General features: G+C 40.9%; 2 protein-coding genes across 2 annotated transcripts; both read right to left on the bottom strand.

The window, feature by feature from the left end:
- Positions 1 to 234: 234 nt before the first annotated feature.
- LOC143560531 (folate synthesis bifunctional protein, mitochondrial-like) lies at positions 235 to 1,944 on the bottom strand. Its single transcript, XM_077048814.1, has 2 exons — positions 1,854 to 1,944; positions 235 to 1,727 (listed from the first exon to the last, which is right to left on the bottom strand). Exons 1-2 carry the CDS (start codon positions 1,918 to 1,920, stop codon positions 271 to 273), a joined length of 1,524 nt encoding a protein of 507 aa, XP_076904929.1. The 5' UTR covers positions 1,921 to 1,944; the 3' UTR covers positions 235 to 270.
- A 17,894-nt stretch (positions 1,945 to 19,838) lies between these two features.
- LOC143560530 (protein SPIRAL1-like 2) lies at positions 19,839 to 21,390 on the bottom strand. The gene is made up of 3 exons (XM_077048812.1): positions 21,327 to 21,390; positions 20,186 to 20,446; positions 19,839 to 20,065 (listed from the first exon to the last, which is right to left on the bottom strand). Exons 2-3 carry the CDS (start codon positions 20,411 to 20,413, stop codon positions 19,985 to 19,987), a joined length of 309 nt encoding a protein of 102 aa, XP_076904927.1. The 5' UTR covers positions 20,414 to 20,446; positions 21,327 to 21,390; the 3' UTR covers positions 19,839 to 19,984.
- Between the last annotated feature and the right edge of the window lie 3,275 nt (positions 21,391 to 24,665).

The following is a 24,665-nucleotide window of genomic DNA, read 5'->3' as shown; positions in this document are numbered from 1 at the left end:
TTACAAGCATGTATACATGCTATAAGAAAATAGAACAAACAGGCAGTTTATTTAAATGGGTTATTTGAGTTATAAAACTGTTATTTTAACTGTATGGTAAAGCTAATTGTCACACCACTTACTAACTACTATCCATCATATCAGCTTTCAAATCACTTATCAAAGAATATCTATAATCTCAATCATCAAGATTCAAACTCAAAGCTTCCTCAATCAAATTTCATCCAAAAACTTGAAACCAAAACAACACTTCAAAAAAACCACAACCAACTAAGATCTCTCAACCCGATCCAACATCGAATCACAAACCTTTACCGCATCCACATTATCTCCAACATTATGAACACGAACAACATTAGCCCCACCCAAAACCGCACACGTAACAGCAGCAACAGTTCCCGGGCCTCTCTCAACAGCGGATGCCCGACCACAAATCTCCCCCAAAAACCTCTTTCTTGAAGGCCCGACTAACAAAGGTGCACGCGAAACCCCTAAACTCTTCCGCCCAATCTCACTCCTAATCCTCTTTAACCCCATCAAAATCTCCAAATTGTCCTCGGTTTTCTTTGAAAACCCAATCCCGGGGTCAAGAATAATCCTCCACGCAGGCACACCCGATAACTCTGCAGCACTTACGCGCTCATACAACTCATCACCAACTTGTTTACAAACATCATCATACTTCAAATTCTCAATGTTTTGCATTGTTGATGGGTCCCCTCTCATATGCATAGTAATATACGGGACATCAAGATTAGCAACCACCCGATACATATCAGAATCTAGATTTCCGCCTGATACATCATTAATAATATGAGCCCCTTTGTTAACTGCTTCTAAAGCAACTTGTGAGTAAAATGTGTCTATAGATATTAATTTTCCTTCAATTTCTGGTAATTCAAGAATCTTTTGAACAACAGGTATTAACCGATCGAGTTCTTCTTCAACCGAGATCTTGGTTGCCATTGGTCTTGTGGATTGAGCTCCCAGGTCGATTATGTCAACTCCTTCGGATATCATGGTCCGAACACGCGATACAGCGGACCCCACAGAATCAAACTTTCCTCCGTCACTAAAACTATCGGGAGTCAAATTCAAGATTCCCATGACAGAGGTTTTCTTTGACCAATCCCATAACCGATTGTTGACCGGTAAAACTCGTCTCAACCCGTCTTTTCCTATCAAAGATTCCCCACCTAATTCTTTCCAGGACTTAAAAAGTCCTCCTTTTGAGAAAGAATGCCAGTATGCAACCGTATCATGGTCAACATCCAACCCCAACAAGTCAACTAATGGGGCCATAACAAACGGCCTCTCAAAGATTCTTTCATGCGGAACAGTGAGAATCTCAGAGTTAATTCTGTATTTACCATAAAACAGTATGTCTAAATCAATGGGTCGCGGGCCGTACCTAATACCTTTGACCCGGCCCATTTCTTTTTCAATTTTCTTGAGGACTGATAACAGCTCATGTGGGCCCAGCTTTGTAATGCCTCTGATGGCGGAGTTGAGAAAAAGAGGCTGATCGGTCACGTAAGCAGGCTCGGTTTCGTATAAGCATGCGTGCCTTGTTATTTCTATGCCTGATTTCTTTATTTGACGTAAGGCTTCGTTAAAGTTATTAAGCCTATCACCCACATTGCTACCTAAAGCTATTACTACTTCTTGTTCTTGTGAATGGACTTGTATTGAAGCATCCGAGGAGAAATTAAAAAACGAAAAAGATGCTGCGTGAAAATGTTGTAAACAATATCAATAATGTAGCTTCCGATTTGTGAAAATAAATATTAGTAATGTTTAGGATCAGAAACAGCGTGATTAAAGAAGTCTCTTATATGAAACTACGTCCCTACCTTTATAAGATGTGCAGACACGAGTGCAAGCTAATCTTGATGACCGTAGCTGCTTGAAAATATTCATTTTTATCAGCTGGCTTCAAATTAATTAATGAAATTAAAATCTGCAAAGCCAACAAAGCCCAAAATGATTATAAGCAAGTACTATGTCAAACTTTAACATCAAAATAAGCATGATTCTACAATAGCAGCTATGCATTTGTTAATTTGTACTAACTCACATGTAGACTGTCATTCAATGTACTCTTGATTTTTTAAGTGACTCTTGTTTTCGGGATAGAAGGGACTAGTATAAGCTGCTAAACATGGAAAACTATAAAGAAGTGGAAGTGTTAAACTTTTGACTTTTGAAGTCAAGCGCGGTACTATAGAAACAGAAAAGTCATACCAATTTGTTAACACTTTAGCACCAACAACCTCGTGTCCCTTGCACTTTGGTATAATTTTTAAACTTGAAAGAGAAGTTGCACCCTTTAACACAAGATACACGGGTATCTGTTTGTTAAGTTGTTGAATCTGTCATTGAAGCAAAGGGTGTTTGAAAGAAAAGGTGCTTACTTTTATCGTTCTGTTTTAGCTTCACCACAGGAATATTTTCAATGTGGTCACAACTTTTGGTTTCATTTATAACATTGAGTTTTCTCACCACTTAACCTAAATCATTGCACTCTCCTTTTATACCTTATTACTAGCCCCAAAGGCAGTGCCTTTTGGATTCCTAAATACATGTATGTTTGTTTATAAAGTAATAATGATGTTTTTCACAGGCAGGCATTTCATCGAACACCTTATAGGCAGGCATTCCAAATCCAGTAACTTATTTAACACATGTAAGTAATTCAACCAAAGTCATGTTATAGTATAGAATTCAAAACGAAGGATTAAAGTGTTTAGAGTATAAATTCATCCTCCGTCCTAATTAAATGGGTGAAATTGAAATAATTGGTGAAAGCAAAGCAAGTAGTTAACCACAAACATAAACATAATGATAATAATAAGAGGTAAAGAAGACTGACCAGGGTAGGATATTAAAAGGATGGAGGTCTGTTTGTACAGAAAAGAAAGAAAGCGGAGGTTTTTATTCTAATGTTACGTGGAAGATGTGGATGCTCTGACAGAGACCGACAGGACACATGAAATGGAAACAAAAATAAACTTTACAAGAATATGTGTTGGGGCTGATAAAATGGGTATTTTTATTTTTTTAGTGTTTTTTTGGTTTGAATACATATACGTCCATATAAGTAATATAAACACCAACAGGCGGGTGTCAGAAAAATGGGTTAGTGTCCTAATATGATATCCCATTTTGTTTATGATGTGACAAGATTAAAAGGAGAATAAACCAGAAAAATATTGTTTAATTTGAATTTTGTAAATCCACATTAAAACTATTACACATAAGAAGATGTTTCTTGGTTATAATCTTTTTTATAGAACAGACTAACAAAAATCAATTATGTATGTTGTAATGTAAGTTTATAGCCAAATAAGATGTTTATTATTCTTTTTTTAACATCAAATATTCACATTCATCTGACAGTTACAAAAATTTTAACTTATAACCTAACATTTGTAAGGAATAACAACGTACCACTAGACCAATAAATCATAGATAAATAAAATATTTATTTAAACCTTGATATTTAATCTAACACTTTACAAACGGTAACAACGTACTTTCAAAATTATATAAAAAACTAACAACATACTTTGTTTTTTTATACCAAATAAATGAGGTAAATATGTTATTTTTGGTAAAAATCAATGAAACAGTTTTTACTATGAATGGCAAAACTTTTAGTTTTTGGTTGCTATGATCATAAAATAACTGAAGTATGTTGTCTAATAATTTCGAAAGTAGCTCGTTATTCGTTAAAATATAAAGGTATGTTGCTATTTTTTGTATGTGTTCTTTTTGAGAAAGTGTAGTTACCTCTACTGTGTTGTGTTATTTAAATAAGAGTTCGAGTGCAAACTCGATAACCTCAGATCGATCTGAAGTGAAATAGAAAGACATTGATGCGCTGAAAGAGGTGGGAATCTAAAATTTACTTGAAAGAATTGCGGTTTTTGTTCTTCTACCGGCGCATAGATGAATCATTTTAGTACATAAACGATTCTAACGTAGGATGAATCAATTAAAGTTCAAAAACCTTAAAACAAACATTATAAACACTATTATCTTTACTAATTATTGGTGGCAAAATGGACCGATCGCTTTCAACTTATTGCAATAGTTGGGTTTATAAGGGTAGTACTTGTAGGAAGGTTGTATGTAAACATATGTTTTTGGGCTTTCAGTTTGTATGACATATTTTAAATTACAAATACACTTTGATTAACTTTTAACCGTTCAATCATGTTTCATTTTACCTATCTTTCAAGTTTACCACTACTGGCCTTGAAAATATAACCCGTATCGACAAATTCTTAAAGTACAACCCAAATCGACTCATTTTCACATTATGATGACAAGTCTATTATCCATTATACATCAAGATCATGTTATTTTTGTTTTTATACAGGATTGGAATTGGTTTAGTAAATAGACAATAATAATCCATTAACCATATCAATCAAAAAGTTCAACATCTAATAATTCCTCAAAACATATAAAACTTTTAAGACTATATGTTACTGGTAGCCAAGATACAGACTCACCTGCTCAAGCATTTCATATGACAATTTGAGCCTCCAGTCCTTTTGTTTGTGGGTCAGCGGTCTTCCTTTAAATGAGGGATCCCGATTTTCTTTTACATCAGCCAGCTTCCATACACAACTTCCAGAATCCTTATCAATGGATTCCAAAAAGAATATTCCCTCTTTTCGTCATACTTTACTCGCATAGCCATGTTTTTAAAACGCTGCAGATCATCCGGTATTCTTAGTAGTCGATCTGCATCAGGAGACGATACCTCGACAGCCAGGTCACTAGGGAAGTTTCCAACCGCTCCTGCTTCGTCTAGTTTTTTCTTGTATTCGTGACTGTAACTTTGAATATCCTCCAGGCTCAGAAACCTGTCACAAACGCCATAGTTAGAAAAAAACTCATACGGCCCGTATGGTTTTTGTCAGCAATCATATCAGTCACTATTCGCCTATCATTGTGACTATCAAAACGACCAGTTTGGTCGCTTTTCGCCTTGTTATTCAGCTAGTATGGCCTCAATTAATTTTACAGAAGATCATACTCATTACACCAGATTGTCTGTCATATCATACGGACCACATAACCTATTTCACCCTAGAATATGGTCCCTATTCTAGGGCAAACAAAGATTATACCGGTCGTATGACACGTCAGTACGTCACTGTGTCTGGATAGCACATCAATGATGTTTGTATAGAACTTGTTACAGAGCCTATGCAGTCTCACATACACGAATCCTCGACCCGCAGGGTAAATTTTAAAACCAAAGATTTCTATGTCATCACCAAACTGTAGCAACACATCTTTAGCAATAGATAGAGCTTTCTCACCCCAACAACAATTTTGTAAAACAGCAACACCGCTATCTCCAATCTATGATTGTTTAAAGCATTGCATCTACTAAGTTGAATAATACAAAGCATCAAAATATGCATATGCACGCACATATAGGGCTGTAAACAAACTGAACAAGGCTTGTTCATGTTCGTTCGTCAAGCTTTTATCGGACAAACGACCAATTCACGAACAGATAACCGAATGAAATTTCGCGTCCATTTTCATTTGTCAAGGAAATGAACTTGTTCATGTTCGTTAACTTTCTAAGCAAACACAAACGAATGTAAAAAAACATTTTTAATAAGTTAAAAATACTTAGGGGGCGTTTGGGATTGCTTATTTTCACCAACTTATAACTTATTAGCTTTTTGAAAAGCATTAAGTTGTTTGGGATTGCTTATATTGTGAGAGGAAAAGTTTCATAAGTTACACTTTTATAACTTATTAACTTAATGAAAAGTTATAAGGAGGTAAACTAAGGAATCCCAAACACCCCCTAACTCAATAATCATAATCATAATCATTATTATCAACTTAAAGTATGAAAGGTCTGAGTTTCCCATAATTTAAATGTTTGGATAATAAACAAAAAATATGAAATGTAAAAGCCTTTAAACAAACACGTTATGGAACATTCACGAACATGAATGAACGAATGCATCATTTATTCATGTTTGTTTATTTGACTAATCAAACCAAATTTATTGTTCATGTTTGCTCAATGAAGAGGTAGGTCCCAGCAGAGCCCAGTTGGTCCCGCAAGACTCACCTTAAACAGGGACGTCTGCGCAGAGACCAACTGGATCCGCAGGACCAACCATGCTCAGAGACGTGACGTCCTTACGCGCAGTACGCAAGCTGTTCCCGCAGGAAATGCCTCCCATGGTGAAGGACTCCGCCTGTTCCCGCAGCCTCGGATACAAGCCATGAGGGAAGGCCACCCGCGCAGCATGGCTACAAGCACTAGGTACTTAGCTCTCGATCATTCAGTGTCACCTGAAGGAATGAGCAAAGCCGGGAGCAATCCCGCACAGAGGCGGGAGGGGGAATACTCCCGCCCAAATAAGCCAGTCTGTATACTGAAGGACCTTTTACTGTACCTGACGAGGTATGGGCGAAAGATCTGATCAGAGATACGACAGCTCACTGATACAGTATGGCGAGCAGCATGCTCCTGTACTGTATCACTATTAGCCGCTGCCTACTCACCAACTACTGTCATACCACGTGCGTAGCCGGCAGTTGGTGGAAAGGGAATAGTACACAGCAGGCCTGGTCACTATCAGCCGCTGCCTACCCACCAACTACCAGCAGGGCACGTGCGTAGGCTACTGTTGATGAACAGGAACACTGTTGCAGCCGGCCATACCTCCTTGGAAACCTACCTTCGGCTATAAATACCCCAAATGGTATGATCATCTCAACATATCTTACTACATTATCATCATATTATACCTGATATCTGCTCTAGCAATCTCTTAATATACTTTTATATTTAAAGAGCAATCTAGTCTGATTCTCACGCCGGAGGGTGGTCACAAGGAGGAACCCCCCCTTCTCAGTGACGAGCTCACGGTGTCTGTTTTGCAGGTTATCAGAAGAACCATCTTCCAAGGGTCTAACCCCTCGTGGGAAACAGCTATCCAACCCCCAGGTTACCAGTAATCTGTCCGGGGTCCGGTTAGTGTTTCTTCATTGGCGCCATCCGTGCATAAAGCTAGAACTACAATTTTCTCCAGTTTTTTCAAACTTTTACAAAGATGGTTAGAGAAATTCCGGTGACCACAACCCCAGCTACTGGGATGAACACCGGCAACACAGTTTTTACGAACACTACCCCGGTTACCGAAGCCGGGGCAAGTGAAGTAAATTTTACGAACACTACCCCACTTACCAAAGCTGGGGCAGTAAATGATCGCCTACTGGGATCCACCGATACCCAGTTTGAGAAACGAAGACTCCCCCGCCAGACTCTCGATGAAGTTAAGGCATGGGCGGAGGCACGACAAAAGGAATTCCAGGCTGAGTTGGACGAACGCTTGCGTTCCGTGCAACAGGCCGACGAATTCGAATACTGGGAGGATGACTCGGAGGAATCCGACTCCGACGCGAACCCTCGCCATAGGGCAAAAGGGAAGCGTAAGGAAACGGAATCCCAACCGAAAAGGCATTTTGGACAAGCCTTCAAACCAAAAAGCACAGGTGGAAGTCCACGAGACTTCTCTAAAACGTTCAGACCAAACGTTGCAAATGCAGGAACGTCCAAATTTGCAAGGGACATTGCTGAAGCAATCGCCCCAAAGAGTGCCAAACAAATGCCCAACATAGGCACATATGACGGTATATCTGATCCAGACGATCATTTGAACAGGTTCATAGCGGGGGCAACCGTCAGCAATTGGACGGAACCCACGTGGTGTTACATGTTCCAAATGACGCTGGTTGGGGCTGCTAGAGCATGGTTCGATCGTCTACCGGTCAACCACATCTACGACTGGGCAGACTTCCAACAGAAGTTTAGCCAACACTTCAGCCAGCAACGAAAGTATACCGAGGAGCAATGGACAATCCTCAAATGCATACGAGAGGAAGATGAATCTCTGCCAAACTTCATCACTCGCTTCAACTCAAAGAAGCTAAGTTTGGGCAATATCAGCGAAGATCTTGTTCGCGCTGCCTTCATCCAGGGCGCACATGACCCAGAGCTCATCCGCACCCTAACGGGTAAAGATGGCATGCCATCCACATGGGATGGCATCATGACAGCAGCAAAACGCTATGCGGAAACAGAGAAGCAACTGGGTAGAGATCTCCCACAGAGCACAAACCTCTACACCCAGAGGACGAGAGAAGACAACGTCCTCACCGCCCGACTAAATAAAAAACGAAAGCTAGGCATTTGGCAGTCAAGGGTAAACTTTGACACCTCATCCGGCTTGCAACATCGGTTGGGCGGAAGGGATAATGTACAGTCGCACCGGAACTCCAGATGGACGCCACTCACCAAAAGCGTCACTGAGATATTCGCCACTGAAGAGCTCCCATGGCCAAAGCCTCCAATAATCCGACATCGTCACGATGCTGATCGGAGCAAATACTGTGACTTTCACAAGACAAAGGGCCACAACACTGAAGAATGCATAGATGTAAAAGATATGGTCGAAGCATTTGTCAGAGATGGGACGCTCGCGCACCTCGTGGCGTAATAAAGGCTGAGCAGGCGAGTGCGTATAGAACCCCAGCTGGGGAAAACACGAATCAATTCCAGCTTCAAAATCGAGACTACATGTTGCGTAAAGAACGAGATCCCGAACCAGGTGCGTATCGGCTCGATGGCACTCCCATCCCAACATGGAAGGGAGCTCATTTACACAGTGCATGTAAATCAATTCCAATTTGTAAAGAAAAGGCCAAGAGCCACTTCTAATGGAAATGATTCTCTTTAAGAACACCGAAGCTGATGATTTTACATTTATACTTTTCTGAACACTAATATGCCGGTTTTCACCGCATAATTACGTGAAGTCATTGCATGGGAAGGCGGTCCTACCCGCACGAACCCAATAACGTGACAAACCTTCACGCAGGTCAGTTTGGGAAAAAGTTCAGCACCCAAAAATGAAAGTGCCGGTCTATCCGCATGAATCATTAAAAGGAAACTGAATAATAACCTATCAACAACCGCGCGTCGAACGGTTAAACTATGCAACACTGGTGACGGCGTTCACATTACGTGAAGTCGTTGCGTGGGAAGGCGGTCCTACCCGCACGAACCCAATAACTTGACAAACCTTCACGCATGTCAGTTGAAGGGGAAGAGTTCAATTATCCCATTAAATGAAAGTGCCGGTCTATCCACATGAATCATGAAAGGAAACTGAACACTAACCTATCGACAACCGCGCGTCGAACGGTTCAAAACAAAATTCTTAAAAAGGATAAGGAAAACCTACACGCAGGTCAGATAAGGGTAAAGTTTTGCCATCCTACTAAGTGCAAGTGACGGTTCTACCCGCACAATCACGAAAGAGGAAGCAAAACTTCACACCTATTATCAACCACGTTCAAAGGTTAACTTATCCTCAAAGGATGAGGAAAACCTACACGCAGGTCAGATAAGGGTAAAGTTTTGCCATTCTACTAAGTGCAAGTGACGGTTCTACCCGCACAATCACGAAAGAGGAAGCAAAACTTCACACCTATTATCAACCACGTTCAAAGGTTAACTTATCCTCAAAGGATGAGGAAAACCTACACGCAGGTCAGATAAGGGTAAAGTTTTGCCATCCTACTAAGTGCAAGTGACGGATCTACCCGCACAATCACGAAAGAGGGAGCAAGACTTCCTGTTATCAACCACGTTCAAAGGTTAACTTATCCTCAAAAGGTGAGGAAAACCTACACGCAGGTCAGATATAGGTTTAAAGTTAAAGCCATCCTACTAAGTGCAAGTGACGGTTCTACCCGCACAATCACGAAAGAGGAAGCGAAAACTTTAATCCATTATCAACCACGTTCAAAGGTTAACTTATCTTAATGCCTTAGAAATTTCGAAAAGTAAAACCTACACGCAGGTCAGATGAAGGTTAAAGTTTAGCCATCCTACCAAGTGCAAGTGACGGTTCTACCCGCACAATCACGAAGGAGGAAGCGAAACTTTAACCCATTATCAACCACGTTCAAAGGTTAACTTATTCTAAACACTTGGAAAATTGCTAATTTAAACTAAGTATGCAAGTCATAAGTTTATAAAGCAAGGAACCCAAAGAAGGAAATAACAATCTTAGCAAAAAGATTAATATTTCAAGAATATATTACAAGAATGGCCGGGTAACTACCCGCCTAAAAGAAAAAAAAAACTATACAAGTCTATCTTAGCAATGGGAAGGGATCTTCAGGATCAAGCTTCAGGGCCGCTTCCACTTGGACCCGCTCCGTCAGAAGAACGGGGTGGTTCGAGGAACGCTTTGAGGACAGCTAACCCATCATCAGCAGCAGCTACTTCGTCCACCTTCTCCACCACTGGATGCGGGAAGGCGGCGTATTGGTTCAATGCTTGGTCATAAATGGCTTCGGTATCCACATCGAACAAAGGGAAGTTGGAAGGCGGGACGCCTTTCTCAACAAACCCTAGACCAAGCAGGAAGCCGGCCTTTTCCCCATCCTCATGAGAAGCGTTGAGGGCTGCGGTCATAGCATCATCGTAAGAGGTCTCTGAAAAGACCCGACGCACAACCTACAAAGAAAACACAAGTATTAGAACCTTTTCTTACAAAAGAAAAGTGTGAAGATAAAACTAAACATACCTGAGGCAACGCTTCTCGAAGAAGCCATTGGAGGGCAGCTTGAGCTTCGTTATGGGCGCGATCGGCTTCGCTCTTGTTAAGGTTGGCAAGTAAAACTTTCTTTGCGGCAGCCTCTTCGACGCCCTTAAGTTTCCGCTCGGTGTGGTCAAGCACCCCCCTCTGGTCCAGGATTTCCTGGAGTTTCTTGGCATCTTCCATTGCCAAGGCATCATGAGCGCGTTGGAGAGCCTCTAATTTGGCCTTGAGCTCTTCATTCTCCACACGCAAAGGCTCAGCAACGGCTTCAGCCTTGGCAACCCTCTCGGTTGCGTTTCGCGCAGTCTCCCTGGCCAGCCGAAGCTGTTCATTCACAGCTTGGGCAGCCTTGGAGCGGGCCTCGAGTCGCGCCTGAACTTCAACCTCGAGGGCCTTGAAGGCCTTCTCCTTGTCGGCGGCAGCTGCCGCCAGCTGTTGGTTCTCCTCCCGAAGAGCACGCGCCTCAGATATGTCCTTGGCGCGAGCTGCTTTCAACTTGTCGTTTTCACGACAAAGCAGCTCGACGCGCGGCTGCATCCGGGCCTGGAGAACCCGAAGCTCATTAGTTAGCCTACCCTCCTGGTAGCTAACCATGGCTTCCCCCAACGCACCCGGAGGAGCAGCGTGGCGAGCCCAGTCCACGCACTCCACAGGTGTGCGAAGGGTTGTTCCTCGGCGTATGTTCCATCGAGGAACATACACTTCATTGGAATCCGACACTGCAAAAGAAACAAAAGCAGTAAGGAAAAGATGATAAAAAACAAGGGAAAAAGAAAGGAACCCTACGCACCCGTAGGGTCAATGACAGGCCGATAGCCGCCAAACCCATCACCTGAACCTAAAGGAAATCCATCCAACAGGTCAGGCAGACGGGAAGGTGGCAAAGATCGGCGGGAAGCCCTGCGCGTACCTGATGGTCCGGCCATCGGTGCCGGTGGCGCGGGCATGGTGGCAGCCGCCGTGGTCGCCGTTGTGGTCGCCGCCGTGGTCGCAGCAGCAGTAACCGCCGGCTCTGTGAAGGATGCTGTAAAAATCGCACTCACAGCCGGCGGTGACGTCATCTCTGCCGGAACAGTTGGCTCAAAGGAATGAGCAACTGGACCAGCGGATGCAGGCGCAGGCGCCTGGGTCGACGCCTCAGGAAGGCTGACCGAGCCTACCGTCATTGGCGGGGAGATACTCCCCTGCGGTTCACCCCGGAATGCGTCAACATCCACGCCTGCACAAAGAAGAAAGTGTTAGATAAATTTATGAAGTAATAAATCTACAAAGACAAACTATGATTGTACTTACGGGTTTTCTTGACCCTGAACGTACGGACGGGCGGGGAGGAACCCGATGGAGCCGGCCTCTTGGTACCGGTCACCGTCGTCTTCGTTGGTTCTCCGGAGGTAACGGTCGTAGCCTCCGGAGCAGTGGTCTTTTCACCACCGGGCTTCCCCGCCACCTCTTCACTATCTGACTCCGAGTCAGATAGAACCACTGGATCAGTTGTGGAGGCCTTCTCCTTCCCCTTCACGCCGGCAGCAGCCTTCTTCTTCCGCACAAGGGGAGGACCATCTGCGGATTCCTCAGAAGACAGGATGTAAGGATTTCCAGCAACGGGTACAGCATTGAGGGGTTCAGGATAGAATATCTCCTTACCTGGCCGCCGGTGGCTCAGGATCTCTTGGCCCGGCGGATAGACCTCCACAAACCTATCCGCCGTTTGCTCCAGGATGGGCAACTCATTGTCGTCCAGAGCACGAGTGCCCACCCGCACGGGACTGTCAGCTTCCCGCGGGAACAGGAGCGACTCCAAATTATTCCCCTCTGAAAGAAAAAGAAACAGTTAGAAAATTAACTAATATCAGCAAGAAAGACAAGACATACCATAAGGAATAGAGTTCAAACCGTATTCAAGAAGGATGGGAAACCGGGACGCATCCTTCCATACCCGGCTCATCCCCAGCAGCACCATCCCGGACTCCGCAAACCGGTAAACCGGAGATTGGACCCGGGATATCTTCGCTAACCATTCCGCCTCCTGGTAGCTGGAAGCGTGAAGGCTCGGAAGCGCTTGACCCTTCTTGAACTTCATAGCAATGGGGATGGCGCGGGCAGAGATGTAGAAGAACTCCCGCTTCCACGATCGGAGACTGCGCTCGGTCACGCAGATCTTCAAACCCTTAATACGGGTTGTCAGGGTGTACCACCCCTGGACGCACCTCCAAGTATAGAAGGTCATCAGGCGGTCCACGTAGGGCTCAATACCCAGAATCCGACACACCCACTCGAAGTGCCGGACCTTGGCAATCGCCATCGGATGCACCTCGGTCAGGTGCACCCCGTGCCTCTCCAGGACACGGTACACAAACTTTGTCAATGGGAACCTAAGGTTCCCATAAACAAAGAATGCAGCATATACCCCGATCTTGCCACTGGGGGCATCGTACACAGTCTGGTGGGATTCAGGAAACTCAGGCTCGAGAGACTCGAGCATGAACTTCCTGACGATGTACTGGTACTGATCGACAGGTAGAGCACACTGGCACTCGCCAGCAGTACTCCTATCGTCGGCTACAGCTTCAGCATCATGAGAAGACATTTTTGAAAGAAGAGTGATTTCGGGAAAATGCTTGCCTGAAAAAGGGGAGTATTTGCCGGAAATCACTAAGGTTGTGTTTGTTTTTGATTAAAACATCTGCAGGAGGGGTGATGCCTGCAGGCGCGCAGACATCACCCATGAAGACTGTTTGTTTTTTTTTTAAGATAAGATCTGAAATCAGCTTCTTTTATCTTAAAAAAGAAGCTAAAAATTATTGCTTCACACATCTTCACCCTACCGGCTCTCCTGCTGCCTCCTCTCCAACCATCCAAAAACAACAATAAGCATCCCATAAACTCCGGCCAGATATGATTCACCTCCGTCATCGCCTCCGGCAACTTCATCGTCGCAAAAACAAACAGTTTATGTATGCAAAAACAAACAGTCTTATTTTTTCAGCTTACAGAGCTTCAGACCACATCTTCAGCTGCAGACATAAAAACAGATGAAATCAGCTTACAGACAGTTTATGTCTGCAAAAACAAACAGCACCTAAGAAGAAGAAGAGAGGTGAAAGTATGGATTACAAAGAGGCCTCTCTCCCTTTATATACTAATCGCAATTAATGCGGTGAATTTAATGCGGAGGAGAGAGAAATCAACGATGCAATGAAACTATGACACGTGGCAAAAAGCAAGCTGGCAACAGCTGTAGAAAGGACGTGTGCCAGTAATTTCGCGGCCACGCGCCCGAAAAATCACGCCCACGCGCCTGAAAAAGCGACTGGAATGACCATGTTCTGTCACGTCACCATAACTTCCTGCACGTCCTGACACAGTCAGAAGAAACCGTCGCACGACGTTTCAGAGGTTTGGACTGTTCTTATCTTTTCACCAACTCTTCGAATTTCAAAATTCAAAATTCGAAAATATTAAAAAGCGGGAAAGTACCCCTTACCTTGGCAAACAAGTAACCATAAGCCGGGTGCGGGTACAGTGTAAAGGCAAAACCCTTCACATACCTAGCACCCGCAGGGAACTGAAGCCAAGTAAACCTTGGTGAACAAGTAACCGTAAGACGGATGCGGGTACAGTGTTAAGGCAAAACCCTTCACATACCTAGCACCCGCAGGGAACTGAAGCCAAGTAAACCTTGGTGAACAAGTAACCGTAAGACGGATGCGGGTACAGTGTTAAGGCAAAACCCTTCACATACCTAGCACCCGCAGGGAATTGAAGCCAAGTACCTTGGCAAACAAGTAACCATAAGCCGGGTGCGGGTACAGTGTAAAGGCAAAACCCTTCACATACCTAGCACCCGCAGGGAACTGAAGCCAAGAAAATCTTGGCGAACAAGTAACCGTAAGACGGCCGCGGGTACAGTGTTAAGGCAAAACCCTTCACATACCTAGCACCCGCAGGGAATTGAAGCCAAGTATTCCTCGGCAACCAAGTAACTACAAGACGGGTGCGGGTACAGTGTAAAGGCAAAACCCTCCACATACCTAGCACCCGCAGGGAATTGACGCCAGGAATACCTTGGAAGTAAAGTAACCGTAAGACGAGCGCAGGTACAGTGTCAAGGCAAAACCCTTCACATACCTAGCGCTCCGCTGGGAATTGAAACCAAGAAGGATCTTCTGGGCAATGCTTGCGGAAACGGAAATAACATCCCCGCATAGCGGGAACGTCGAGAACTACGTTGTTGGAAGTTCCAATATGGAATTGATGGTTTTAACATAATTGATCACTATGTTCAAAACTACCAAAACCTCATGGAAAATACATACAACTGGGACTCAATGCTCCTGACTTGCGAGGAGGTTACAGACCTACCCGCATCATACCCAAAGACCAAGCAGGAAACTCGGGCATTTCTGCAAGTGACAAGGACTTCCGCGGAAAGAATCCCCATGGAAAACCTTACAAAACCCTTTTCAAAACCCTTTGCTCAAGTCCAAAAGTTCACCTCACTTTATTAAACACGCATGAGAAGAACATTGGACTGGGGGGACTTGAAGAGGTAGGTCCCAGCAGAGCCCAGTTGGTCCCGCAAGACTCACCTTAAACAGGGACCAACCATGCTCAGAGACGTGACGTCCTTACGCGCAGTACGCAAGCTGTTCCCGCAGGAAATGCCTCCCATGGTGAAGGACTCCGCCTGTTCCCGCAGCCTCGGATACAAGCCATGAGGGAAGGCCACCCGCGCAGCATGGCTACACGCACTAGGTACTTAGCTCTTGATCATTCAGTGTCACCTGAAGGAATGAGCAAAGCCGGGAGCAATCCCGCACAGAGGCGGGAGGGGGAATACTCCCGCCCAAATAAGCCAGTCTGTATACTGAAGGACCTTTTACTGTACCTGACGAGGTATGGGCGAATGATCTGATCAGAGATACGACAACTCACTGATACAGTATGGCGAGCAGCATGCTCCTGTACTGTATCACTATTAGCCGCTGCCTACTCACCAACTACTGTCATACCACGTGCGTAGCCGGCAGTTGGTGGAAAGGGAATAGTATACAGCAGGCCTGGTCACTATCAGCCGCTGCCTACCCACCAACTACCAGCAGGGCACGTGCGTAGGCTACTGTTGATGAACAGGAACACTGTTGCAGCCGGCCATACCTCCTTGGAAACCTACCTTCGGCTATAAATACCCCAAATGGTATGATCATCTCAACATATCTTACTACATTATCATCATATTATACCTGATATCTGCTCTAGCAATCTCTTAATATACTTTTATATTTAAAGAGCAATCTAGTCTGATTCTCACGCCGGAGGGTGGTCACAAGGAGGAACCCCCCCCTTCTCAGTGACGAGCTCACGGTGTCTGTTTTGCAGGTTATCAGAAGAACCATCTTCCAAGGGTCTAACCCCTCGTGGGAAACAGCTATCCAACCCCCAGGTTACCAGTAATCTGTCCGGGGTCCGGTTAGTGTTTCTTCACTCAACGTTCAGTTCGTTTACAGCCCTGTGCACATTACACTTGGGTAATACTTAGAACTTTTTCTCTGTGGATATCTCTGGATGAGGAGGCATTAATAGCAGTGGTGAGATTAAAACTTGAGGATGTTGAAAAAGGTACAGGGGGGCTGATAAATGAAGGAGAAAGAATTCTGAAGAATTGATGTTGGTTATTATTATGAAAGGTTAAGGGTGAATAAGAGAAACAGAAGTTGTGGTTAGGCATGTTCAAAACGGTTTGGACTAGGAACCGGAACCGGTTCCTAGTTAAAAGGGGGTTTTGAATATAGGAACCGGTTAGGAACCGGTTACAGTGTAAATTTTTTTTTTTTTCGTTTTTCGTTTGCGATTTGGATTCTAAACTACGATTCGTATTTGTATAACATGAAAAATAAAAAAAACAATTAACATAAAAATAAACAATAAACAATACTCATCAGTGGGAACATTAAACTTATAAATATAAAGCTGTGACATATTATTTCTAGAAAAGCCTTCTTGTTCGTCGTAATTATTGAGCGGCGACTTCTTCCTCGGAATTACTTGTAGAAATGCCTTCTTGTTCGTCGTGCACTCGAACATCAAGTGGTGTTTCATCTTCGAGAGTGGTTACGTGTTGAATACGATCGATTGAGTCCAAGTGATCCTTTAAGCAAATGCACATCTCCACCGACTCCGAATTTAGTCTTGTTCTTCTCACCGATATTACCCTGCCACTAAGAGAAAAAGCGGATTCCGAAGCTACCGTAGAAGCTTGGACGGTTAGTAAATCACGGGCCATGGTGGCAAGAATCGGAAACTCGGTTTTCTTTACCTTCCACCAAGCCAAAACATCAAAAGTGCCATATTCCTCTTCGGATAAACCGGTAGAGTAATCATTTGCACTATACCTTCCTAGTTCGCTTGAAGGGGTGTTACCCCTTTGTTTTTTAGCCGTTACGTTGCGAACGGTGTTCATAAGGCTAATCATGGGATCTCGTACTCTAGTAGCACTTGAACTTGATGAAGACCCCCCGGCATAGGCATGTGTATGTTTGACCCATATTTATTTAAATAAAAGTCATACATAAATTTAAAATTCAAGTTAAAATCATTTTTTGCCTCTGTTGAAAAGTTTGGGTCAACTTCATGCATATCTAAGGCTGAAAAAATTTCGTCTATCACACATTCAACCCCCGTAACATTTAACATTGGGTTTAAAGCGGCGGCGCAAGTAAAAACCGGTGGCAATTCAAGAAAGTTTTTTTTTAATTTAAACTTCATTGGTAATATGATGTTTGAAAACATTGGACTTTTATTTTCAAATTCTTTAAGATTGTTAACGATTAAAAATAACTCCGAAAGAACCAAGGGACTTGTCGGATAATACGTTCCCGATAGTTTCGTAGTTGATGTTTTAAAAACTTCAAGAAAAGTCGATAAGTCATTGATAATTTCTCATTTCTCATTTGAAAAGGGGATTGCCAAATCATTCTCGGCAAGACTATAATGAAACATTTGTAAAGTTTCTCTTTGTTTCAAAGCACTTTGAAACATTATGCAAGTGGAATTCCATCGATGAGGTACATCCCAATTAGCTCCCAAAGCTTTTCTTCCCGTATCTTTACAAAATTTTCTATATTCCATTTGTCTTTTTTTACTTTTCTTAAAAACTTCATGTATCATTAGTCTAAAATCGTTTATAACCGATGTAACCTCATCCGAAGCAAGTCCGTCTTGCACGATTAAATTAATGATATGTGCAACACACCTTGAGTGAAAAAATACACCATTGCAAATCGGCGTATATTTTAATTTTAATTTATCAACTGCCGATGTATTATTCGACGCGTTATCAAATGCCATTGAAAATATTTTATTTTATAGTTTATAAGTTTTTATAACATAATCTAAAATTTCAAACAAATTATCTCCCGTATGTGGATACTCAAAGAGTTCGAAAGCAATGGTGCGTTTCATCATTTCCCACGATGACGGGTCTACCCAATGAGCGGTGACACAAAGATAAGATTCGGGTAGACCATGTGGAGCCGACCAAACATCACTAGTTAAGTTTATTCCCGTATTTATATTTTCAAAATATGCAATTAGTACCTCTTTGGCCTTCTTCCACAATTTTAAACAATAACGTTTAAGAGTATAACGACTTACGTGAGTGTATTGTGGTTGAAGCGTATCTCGAATCATGGCGGTTAAGCGAGGGTTGTCGAAGTAGCTAAACGGCAAAGCTTCTTGAATCACAAACTTCGCCATACGATCTTGAACTCGATCAATTTGGTATGTAAATATTCCGCCTTCACTATCCATTTGCGTTTGTTGCGAATCGACGTTCTTTTTCAACGCCTTGCAATACGGTTTTTCGAAATGTTTCTTCAAATTTGAATTCGAAAGTGGGTTTAAATAAATCCCACAAAACTTGCACCGAGCCTTCAATGAATGGTCACTCAATTCAACCAAATCCCAATTGCACCAAATCTCTTGATTACGATTATGAGGTACAATACGAACGAAACTTGGTTCGGCGTTGGAACCTTGACCAACCGATGATTGTGAGGCAGCCATAACAACAAATATGAATATAGAAGAAGAGAAAACAAGAGATTAGAGAACTCAAAACGTTGTAATAGCGTTTTTTGTATTTTTTTGCGTTCGGGTTTGCGTTTTGAGTGTTGTGATGAACCCATGACACCTTACCTATTTATACTAGTAGTGGGGTGCTTGGGGGAGCCAAAAAACGGCTATTTTTGACCCCAACGGTCAAAAAAAACGGCCAAAAAAAACGATTTCCAACGGCTATATTTGATCCAACGGCTAGAACCGGTTAGGAACCGGTTCCGGATGGTTCGGTTCCAGAACCGGTTCCGGTTCCTACCCGCCCCCACTCAGAAATGCAAGAACCGGTCACGGATCATCGGGTTGAATCAGATAGGGTCCGGTTCCTACAAAAAACGGGTAGGAACCGGTTCGGGTCCGGTTCGGGTCCACCGGTTCGGTTCCAGGAACCGGTTTCGTTGAACATCTCTAGTTGTGGTTTCTGTGTATCAATCGCAGTAACTTATGACTTAATTTAGGGTTTGCCATATTGGATTGAATAGCAGTTTAGAAATTGAAGAACAGGGGAAGGAGATGCTTATTTTGGCTGTCATAATATTCTATGCATTTGCCGCCCTAGAAGCAACAATATACATAAAATACAAGTTAAGGTGTGTAAATCTTGTTAAAAAAATACTGTTGTTATACCTATGGTGGTAGGCGTGAAATCATGGGGAAAAAAATGATTTAGGCCCAAATACATTAATGTGTCATTTATTTTTCGTCCTAAGTTTGCCAAGCTAAAACGTCAAAACCGAAACCGAACGGTTTTCAAAACTTCAAAATCCGGAGTTTCGGAGCATAAACCGATATAAACCAAACCGTGCACACCCTAACTACGATTGCAACGAAGTTTTTTTATAATTCCAGATTTTTGTTTATATTTTCATTGTTCAAAAATTTATGAAAGTGAACAAATTGTAGGTACAAATGTCCATATTAAAATCAATAAAATGGTTTTGTAAAAATTTGATGCGTAGATAATATGTGACATAAAGACAGTAAATTTCACCCTAATCAATCATCAAAATAATGGTATCCAGACCATGAAAAAAAGATTCAGCTCATTGATTCATTCAAAGTGAGAGCAGCCCAAACAGACCACACAATAAGATCACATGTCATGATAAAACAAGTTCTCAAACTTGGATTTATCTTTATGATTACAGGTTCAAGACTCAATTACTACCTGATCGCTTTGAGCTTACATCAAACCAAACATTTCAATTACTTCCATCACCAAACAGGTATCCAAGAGACGATCCACCACCAGGTGCAGCGTGGACCTTAGTCGAAGGTCGGTCCTGCAAAATGTAAACAATTTAGAGTTAAAACCGTGCACAAACTTAATTTGTTCCACTATGTTAGTACAAAAACAAATAAAAGAAACATATATGACTTAAGTTTTGTGAGACGTGACTTACCGTAATGAAGTTGCCAGTATTCTGACCGTCAGCTCTGAAGTAATTGTTTGAAGGATTACCATGAATACCTGCAGGAATCTGCTTAGCAACATCAGGTTTTGCAGCTGTCACGTTGTTTGCTGCTGGTGTTTCAGCTGGAGCAGACTCTGTAGCTTTCGGGGCTTCTCCACCTCCAAACAAGTAGTTCAAAGAACTCTGTCCGCCACCACTGCTCCCTCCTCGGTTCATATTTTCACCTTCCAAACGACCAAAACTCTAACCCTGCACATAGTTTCAGAGAAAAATCATAGTTAGCTCCATTTCACAGGCACTTAAACAAATAATATCAAATTGGCCTTCAAACATTCAAACTGGGCCAACAAATTTCAGCATGTACATATGAGCCGTATTGAATTGAAATGCCAATATCAATGAACTAAAATACGCTGTTTAGATCAATGCTAAAAAAGTATGGTTGCAGGATCAAAGCCATGATTAAACTACTAAAGCTTGCTAGCACTTTAAGCCCTAAAAGGTGGCTCTTATTTTCTCCAGAATCACATTTATTAATTACAAGGCTACCACTAATAACAACGATTGATGATCATAGTACCAAATACAAATACATGCCTATAGCAAGTGATTGCTGCAAGCCAAGCAAGCAAACGCATTCTTGGTTCCAATTATACACATAAACATGAAAAGTATACTGTTGAAGTGAAGATTTAGATCTAGATCTATAACTACACATTTCGCTAACGAAACTGACATCTAATCAGCCAAATTACTCCTTATAAATCAAAAGCACAGTTAATATTATCCAGAATCAAAATTATCAGCAAGGACTGATGATCAGAGTAGCTACATGTCGGTCCCAAATACAATCATCGTTCCTATTATATTCGTACACGACTATTTGCATCTTCAACAACTAGAGATAAGCATGAAAAGTATCAAAACCTAGATCTAGATCTATAGCTCAACCAACTAGGCATCTAATCGGCCAAATTACACCTACATATCAATTCAACTGCTCGTTTACAACAATCAGGTCAGCAGCAGAGTAACTAATATACTAACAAACAGCACCTATAGATCACATCATACGAACAGTAAAACAAACTTTCAAATCGAATAACTATTCGGAGATCTAGGGTTTTACCTTGATGATTTCGGTAGAGATCGGGACTTATTGAGAGAAAGAGAAGAGATACAGCAGCAGCAGCAGCAGCAGCAGCAGCTATATAGCAAAAGAAATTGGGAACGTTTTAATTTTGAAATTCGAATTACAACTCTTGCCACGCTCCTCCAGATATTTTTTTTGCAAGAGGAATGGATCGAAATTGGCTCGTTAAAAACTTAAGTTAGACCGTGCTTCAGCTTTTATCAAGGCTTGTTTAAGCAAACAAGCTCGGGCCTAAGCTTCAATAATCGAGCTTTTTATTATATAATTTTACTTAATATATTTATATTATGGTTCTTAACATATATAAACTATTGATAAATATAATTGTATAATATATATTATTTTAAATAAAGGTTAGTATAATTATATATATAGTTACCATAGAGTGGTATTTGAAATTGACCCTTAGATCAAAATCCAAGATTTAATATTAACCGTCTGATAAGGGCATTCAAGATTGAATATTAACCGTCCGATAAGAAGATTGAATATTGACCGTTTGATAAGGATTAAAAACTAACTCTTTCCCACACGTGTTCATTTGTTGTATACAAAACCGTTTCATCCTCTTCTTCTTCTTCTTTAATTGTAGCATACTAAACCAAAACACCAAAACCATTGTTATCACAAGGACGACGAACCCAAACATTGATATCGCAATTCGCAAGGACGACGAACTAGAACTTTCCCCTAATCTGAGCCCCCTTAATTTCATTTCACTTATGCCATCCCGGCTCACAGCTTGCGGTGTGTCGGCCTGAGATGGATGACATCTCGCTTCTCACGGTTAATAACAGCCGGTAAGTTGTTGATTTGACTGGTTTATGTTTGATTTGGGTGATTGATTTGTGTGAATTTACGCCCTGCTTGCGGTGCGCACATATAATGTATATATGTGTGAACCCTTGGGTGGGCAAAAGTAAAATTGCACTAATTTTGACGTTATTTTACTAATCACGTGAAAATAACGTTAAAAGTGGCGGAAGGTTAATCAGGCATCATGTGGTGGTGTTGATAGCCGAAAGACAAGGGCACATGCACCAATCTGCCGGTGTCCCGATGATTGAGTGTTATGTATCTTATGTCCAAGGCTTGATTCAAAACTACTATCGAGCCGGGGGTCTCACCGGAAGCAGCCTCTCTATCCCTATGGGATAGAGGTAAGTCTGTCTACATCTTACCCTCCTCATACCCTACCATAGCATTGCTATTGGTGGGATATACTGAGTACGATGATGATGATGATTTGTGTGAATTTGGTTTGAATCTGTGTTGAGGAAATTAGGGCTAACTGGATATAAAACTTCAGCATATATACCCTAGAGCTTCAGTTTCCTTGTAAGAGATACGATAAAACAATTGTCTGATTTCAATATCATGCATGAATTGTTGGGTTTCAATTCATTAACCCTAATTAGTTGGTAGCCTATTATTTGTACAAGTTTGTTTTCATAACCATTGAGCTTTATGTGACCTTGCCTTTTCTTCTGGTTATGGATTAATTGATTATAGTTAATTAATTGTTGTGGACTTTGCTGATTATATTCGTAGATCCATAACATGTTAACTGATTAATGTTGAAGTTTAAGCTGAAAATGAAATGAATTTATTGTTTATTTTGCATTTTTGATGACATAATATGGTTTTTTTATTCTTAGTTTTTGTAAAGATAATTAGTTTATCATAATTATTTTTGTAACATATGTTATTAAGGTTCACGGAATTTGGTGGCCCAATTCCCACTTTATTTGAAAATTCAACTATTGATATTGAATATGCAGGTGATATAATCATTAAATTACTTTTATATGCTATTTTTTTATCCTAATTATATAATACTTATACATATATAAAAAATTATATATAAAGTTGAGTAAACCATACCCTAAGAATAGGAACATAGAAATTATATTAATCAGAGTTACACTATAATGTGTATGTTTATAACTTAATTTTCACCCACTTTCCCAGCAGGAGACGTCACATTACAAAAAAAAAAAAGAATACAATGCAAAGCAAATTGAATCAACTATAGTCCAATGTCTACTTTCAAGGTGCTTCCACAAAAGGTTCATGGGCTTAGGTATAAACTTTTGTGGAACATTATTCAATTAAAATGATGGCTTAAATATGCTCAATTTTTTTTAAATTTTAATTTGAGTTATTGTCTTAAGAATATCACATCTATTTTGTTTTATCTTCTTTGAAATTAACTTTTAGTATTTGTATTATTGTGAAAACAGAAATAATAATAATATTTAAATATGCTTGTTGTTTTTTAAGTTTTAATTAAAACATTTAGTTTTGAAGATGTTTATTAGTAACGTGCTAATATAAGGTGATCATGGGTAGTGGTAAGTTACCACTAACTTAGTTGCATACCCTTTTTTAGGTGGTTCATTTTGATTTAATTTTATAGTTTTACTTTCATTATTTGCATTTTGAAGGGAAATTTAAACCTTTTTTTATAAATGGTTATGAGATACATAATTTTCAATGGCTATGAAATTTAAATATATAATAATAATATGAATACCGATAATAATATTTTTTTTAACAGTATGATTTAATTATGGATTTGGTCCTAATTTGAAACGGTTAGTCAAACGAAGTAATTACTAGCTTTTATAAGTTTATGCTATTTTATAATCATATGGATCTGGTAAAATCCTAAATATATGCATTACCATTAATTATGTGATAAGTTATGCTGCAACTAATAATTGTTTAATGAATAGTAAGGTGACTTAGGGTATAGTAACTCAAATTTTTTGGTTCATTTGCAAGTAACATTTCGTATTAACACATTTTATTTATTGTGAAGATTTAATCTAAATTTGTTTATAAACTATGTTGCAAAGTTAAGGGGTGATTATTATCCACTAAAGATATAACACTTGAGGATGTGGGTTAGTGGGGTTGTGGTTTATGAGAGGGAACATGTTTTTAAACAACATTTTCAAAATTTATACTACTTATAATTGTTTTATTTTCATTTATATATAAGGTAGTAACTATTCTTTTACACATATTTTCAACACAAACAAACATACAGAAAACCATGGAAGACATCTTAATCTCAAAAGATTTCCTTCATGACAATGTAAATGTATGAATGTTTCATTTTTCCCTTATAGTTTCTATACTACCATTCTTATTAAAAGATATCAATATCTTTAATTGTATAACAGGTTCAACCGAAAATTAAGCCAGCTACTGATAAACCACAGGTTTTTTCATCTATTACATTATCCTAAATTCGTCACTACAAACTTTTATTACCAAATCATAGCTAATATTATAAATTTTGAACTT

Source organism: Bidens hawaiensis, unplaced genomic scaffold (genome assembly GCF_021521415.1).
Source record: "Bidens hawaiensis isolate Kalapana, Puna unplaced genomic scaffold, B.hawaiensis_p1.1 tig00020362_1, whole genome shotgun sequence".
NCBI classification, from domain to species: domain Eukaryota; kingdom Viridiplantae; phylum Streptophyta; class Magnoliopsida; order Asterales; family Asteraceae; genus Bidens; species Bidens hawaiensis.
The sequence above is the reverse complement of the archived record's forward strand: the minus strand, read 5'-3'. Positions and strand labels throughout refer to the sequence as shown.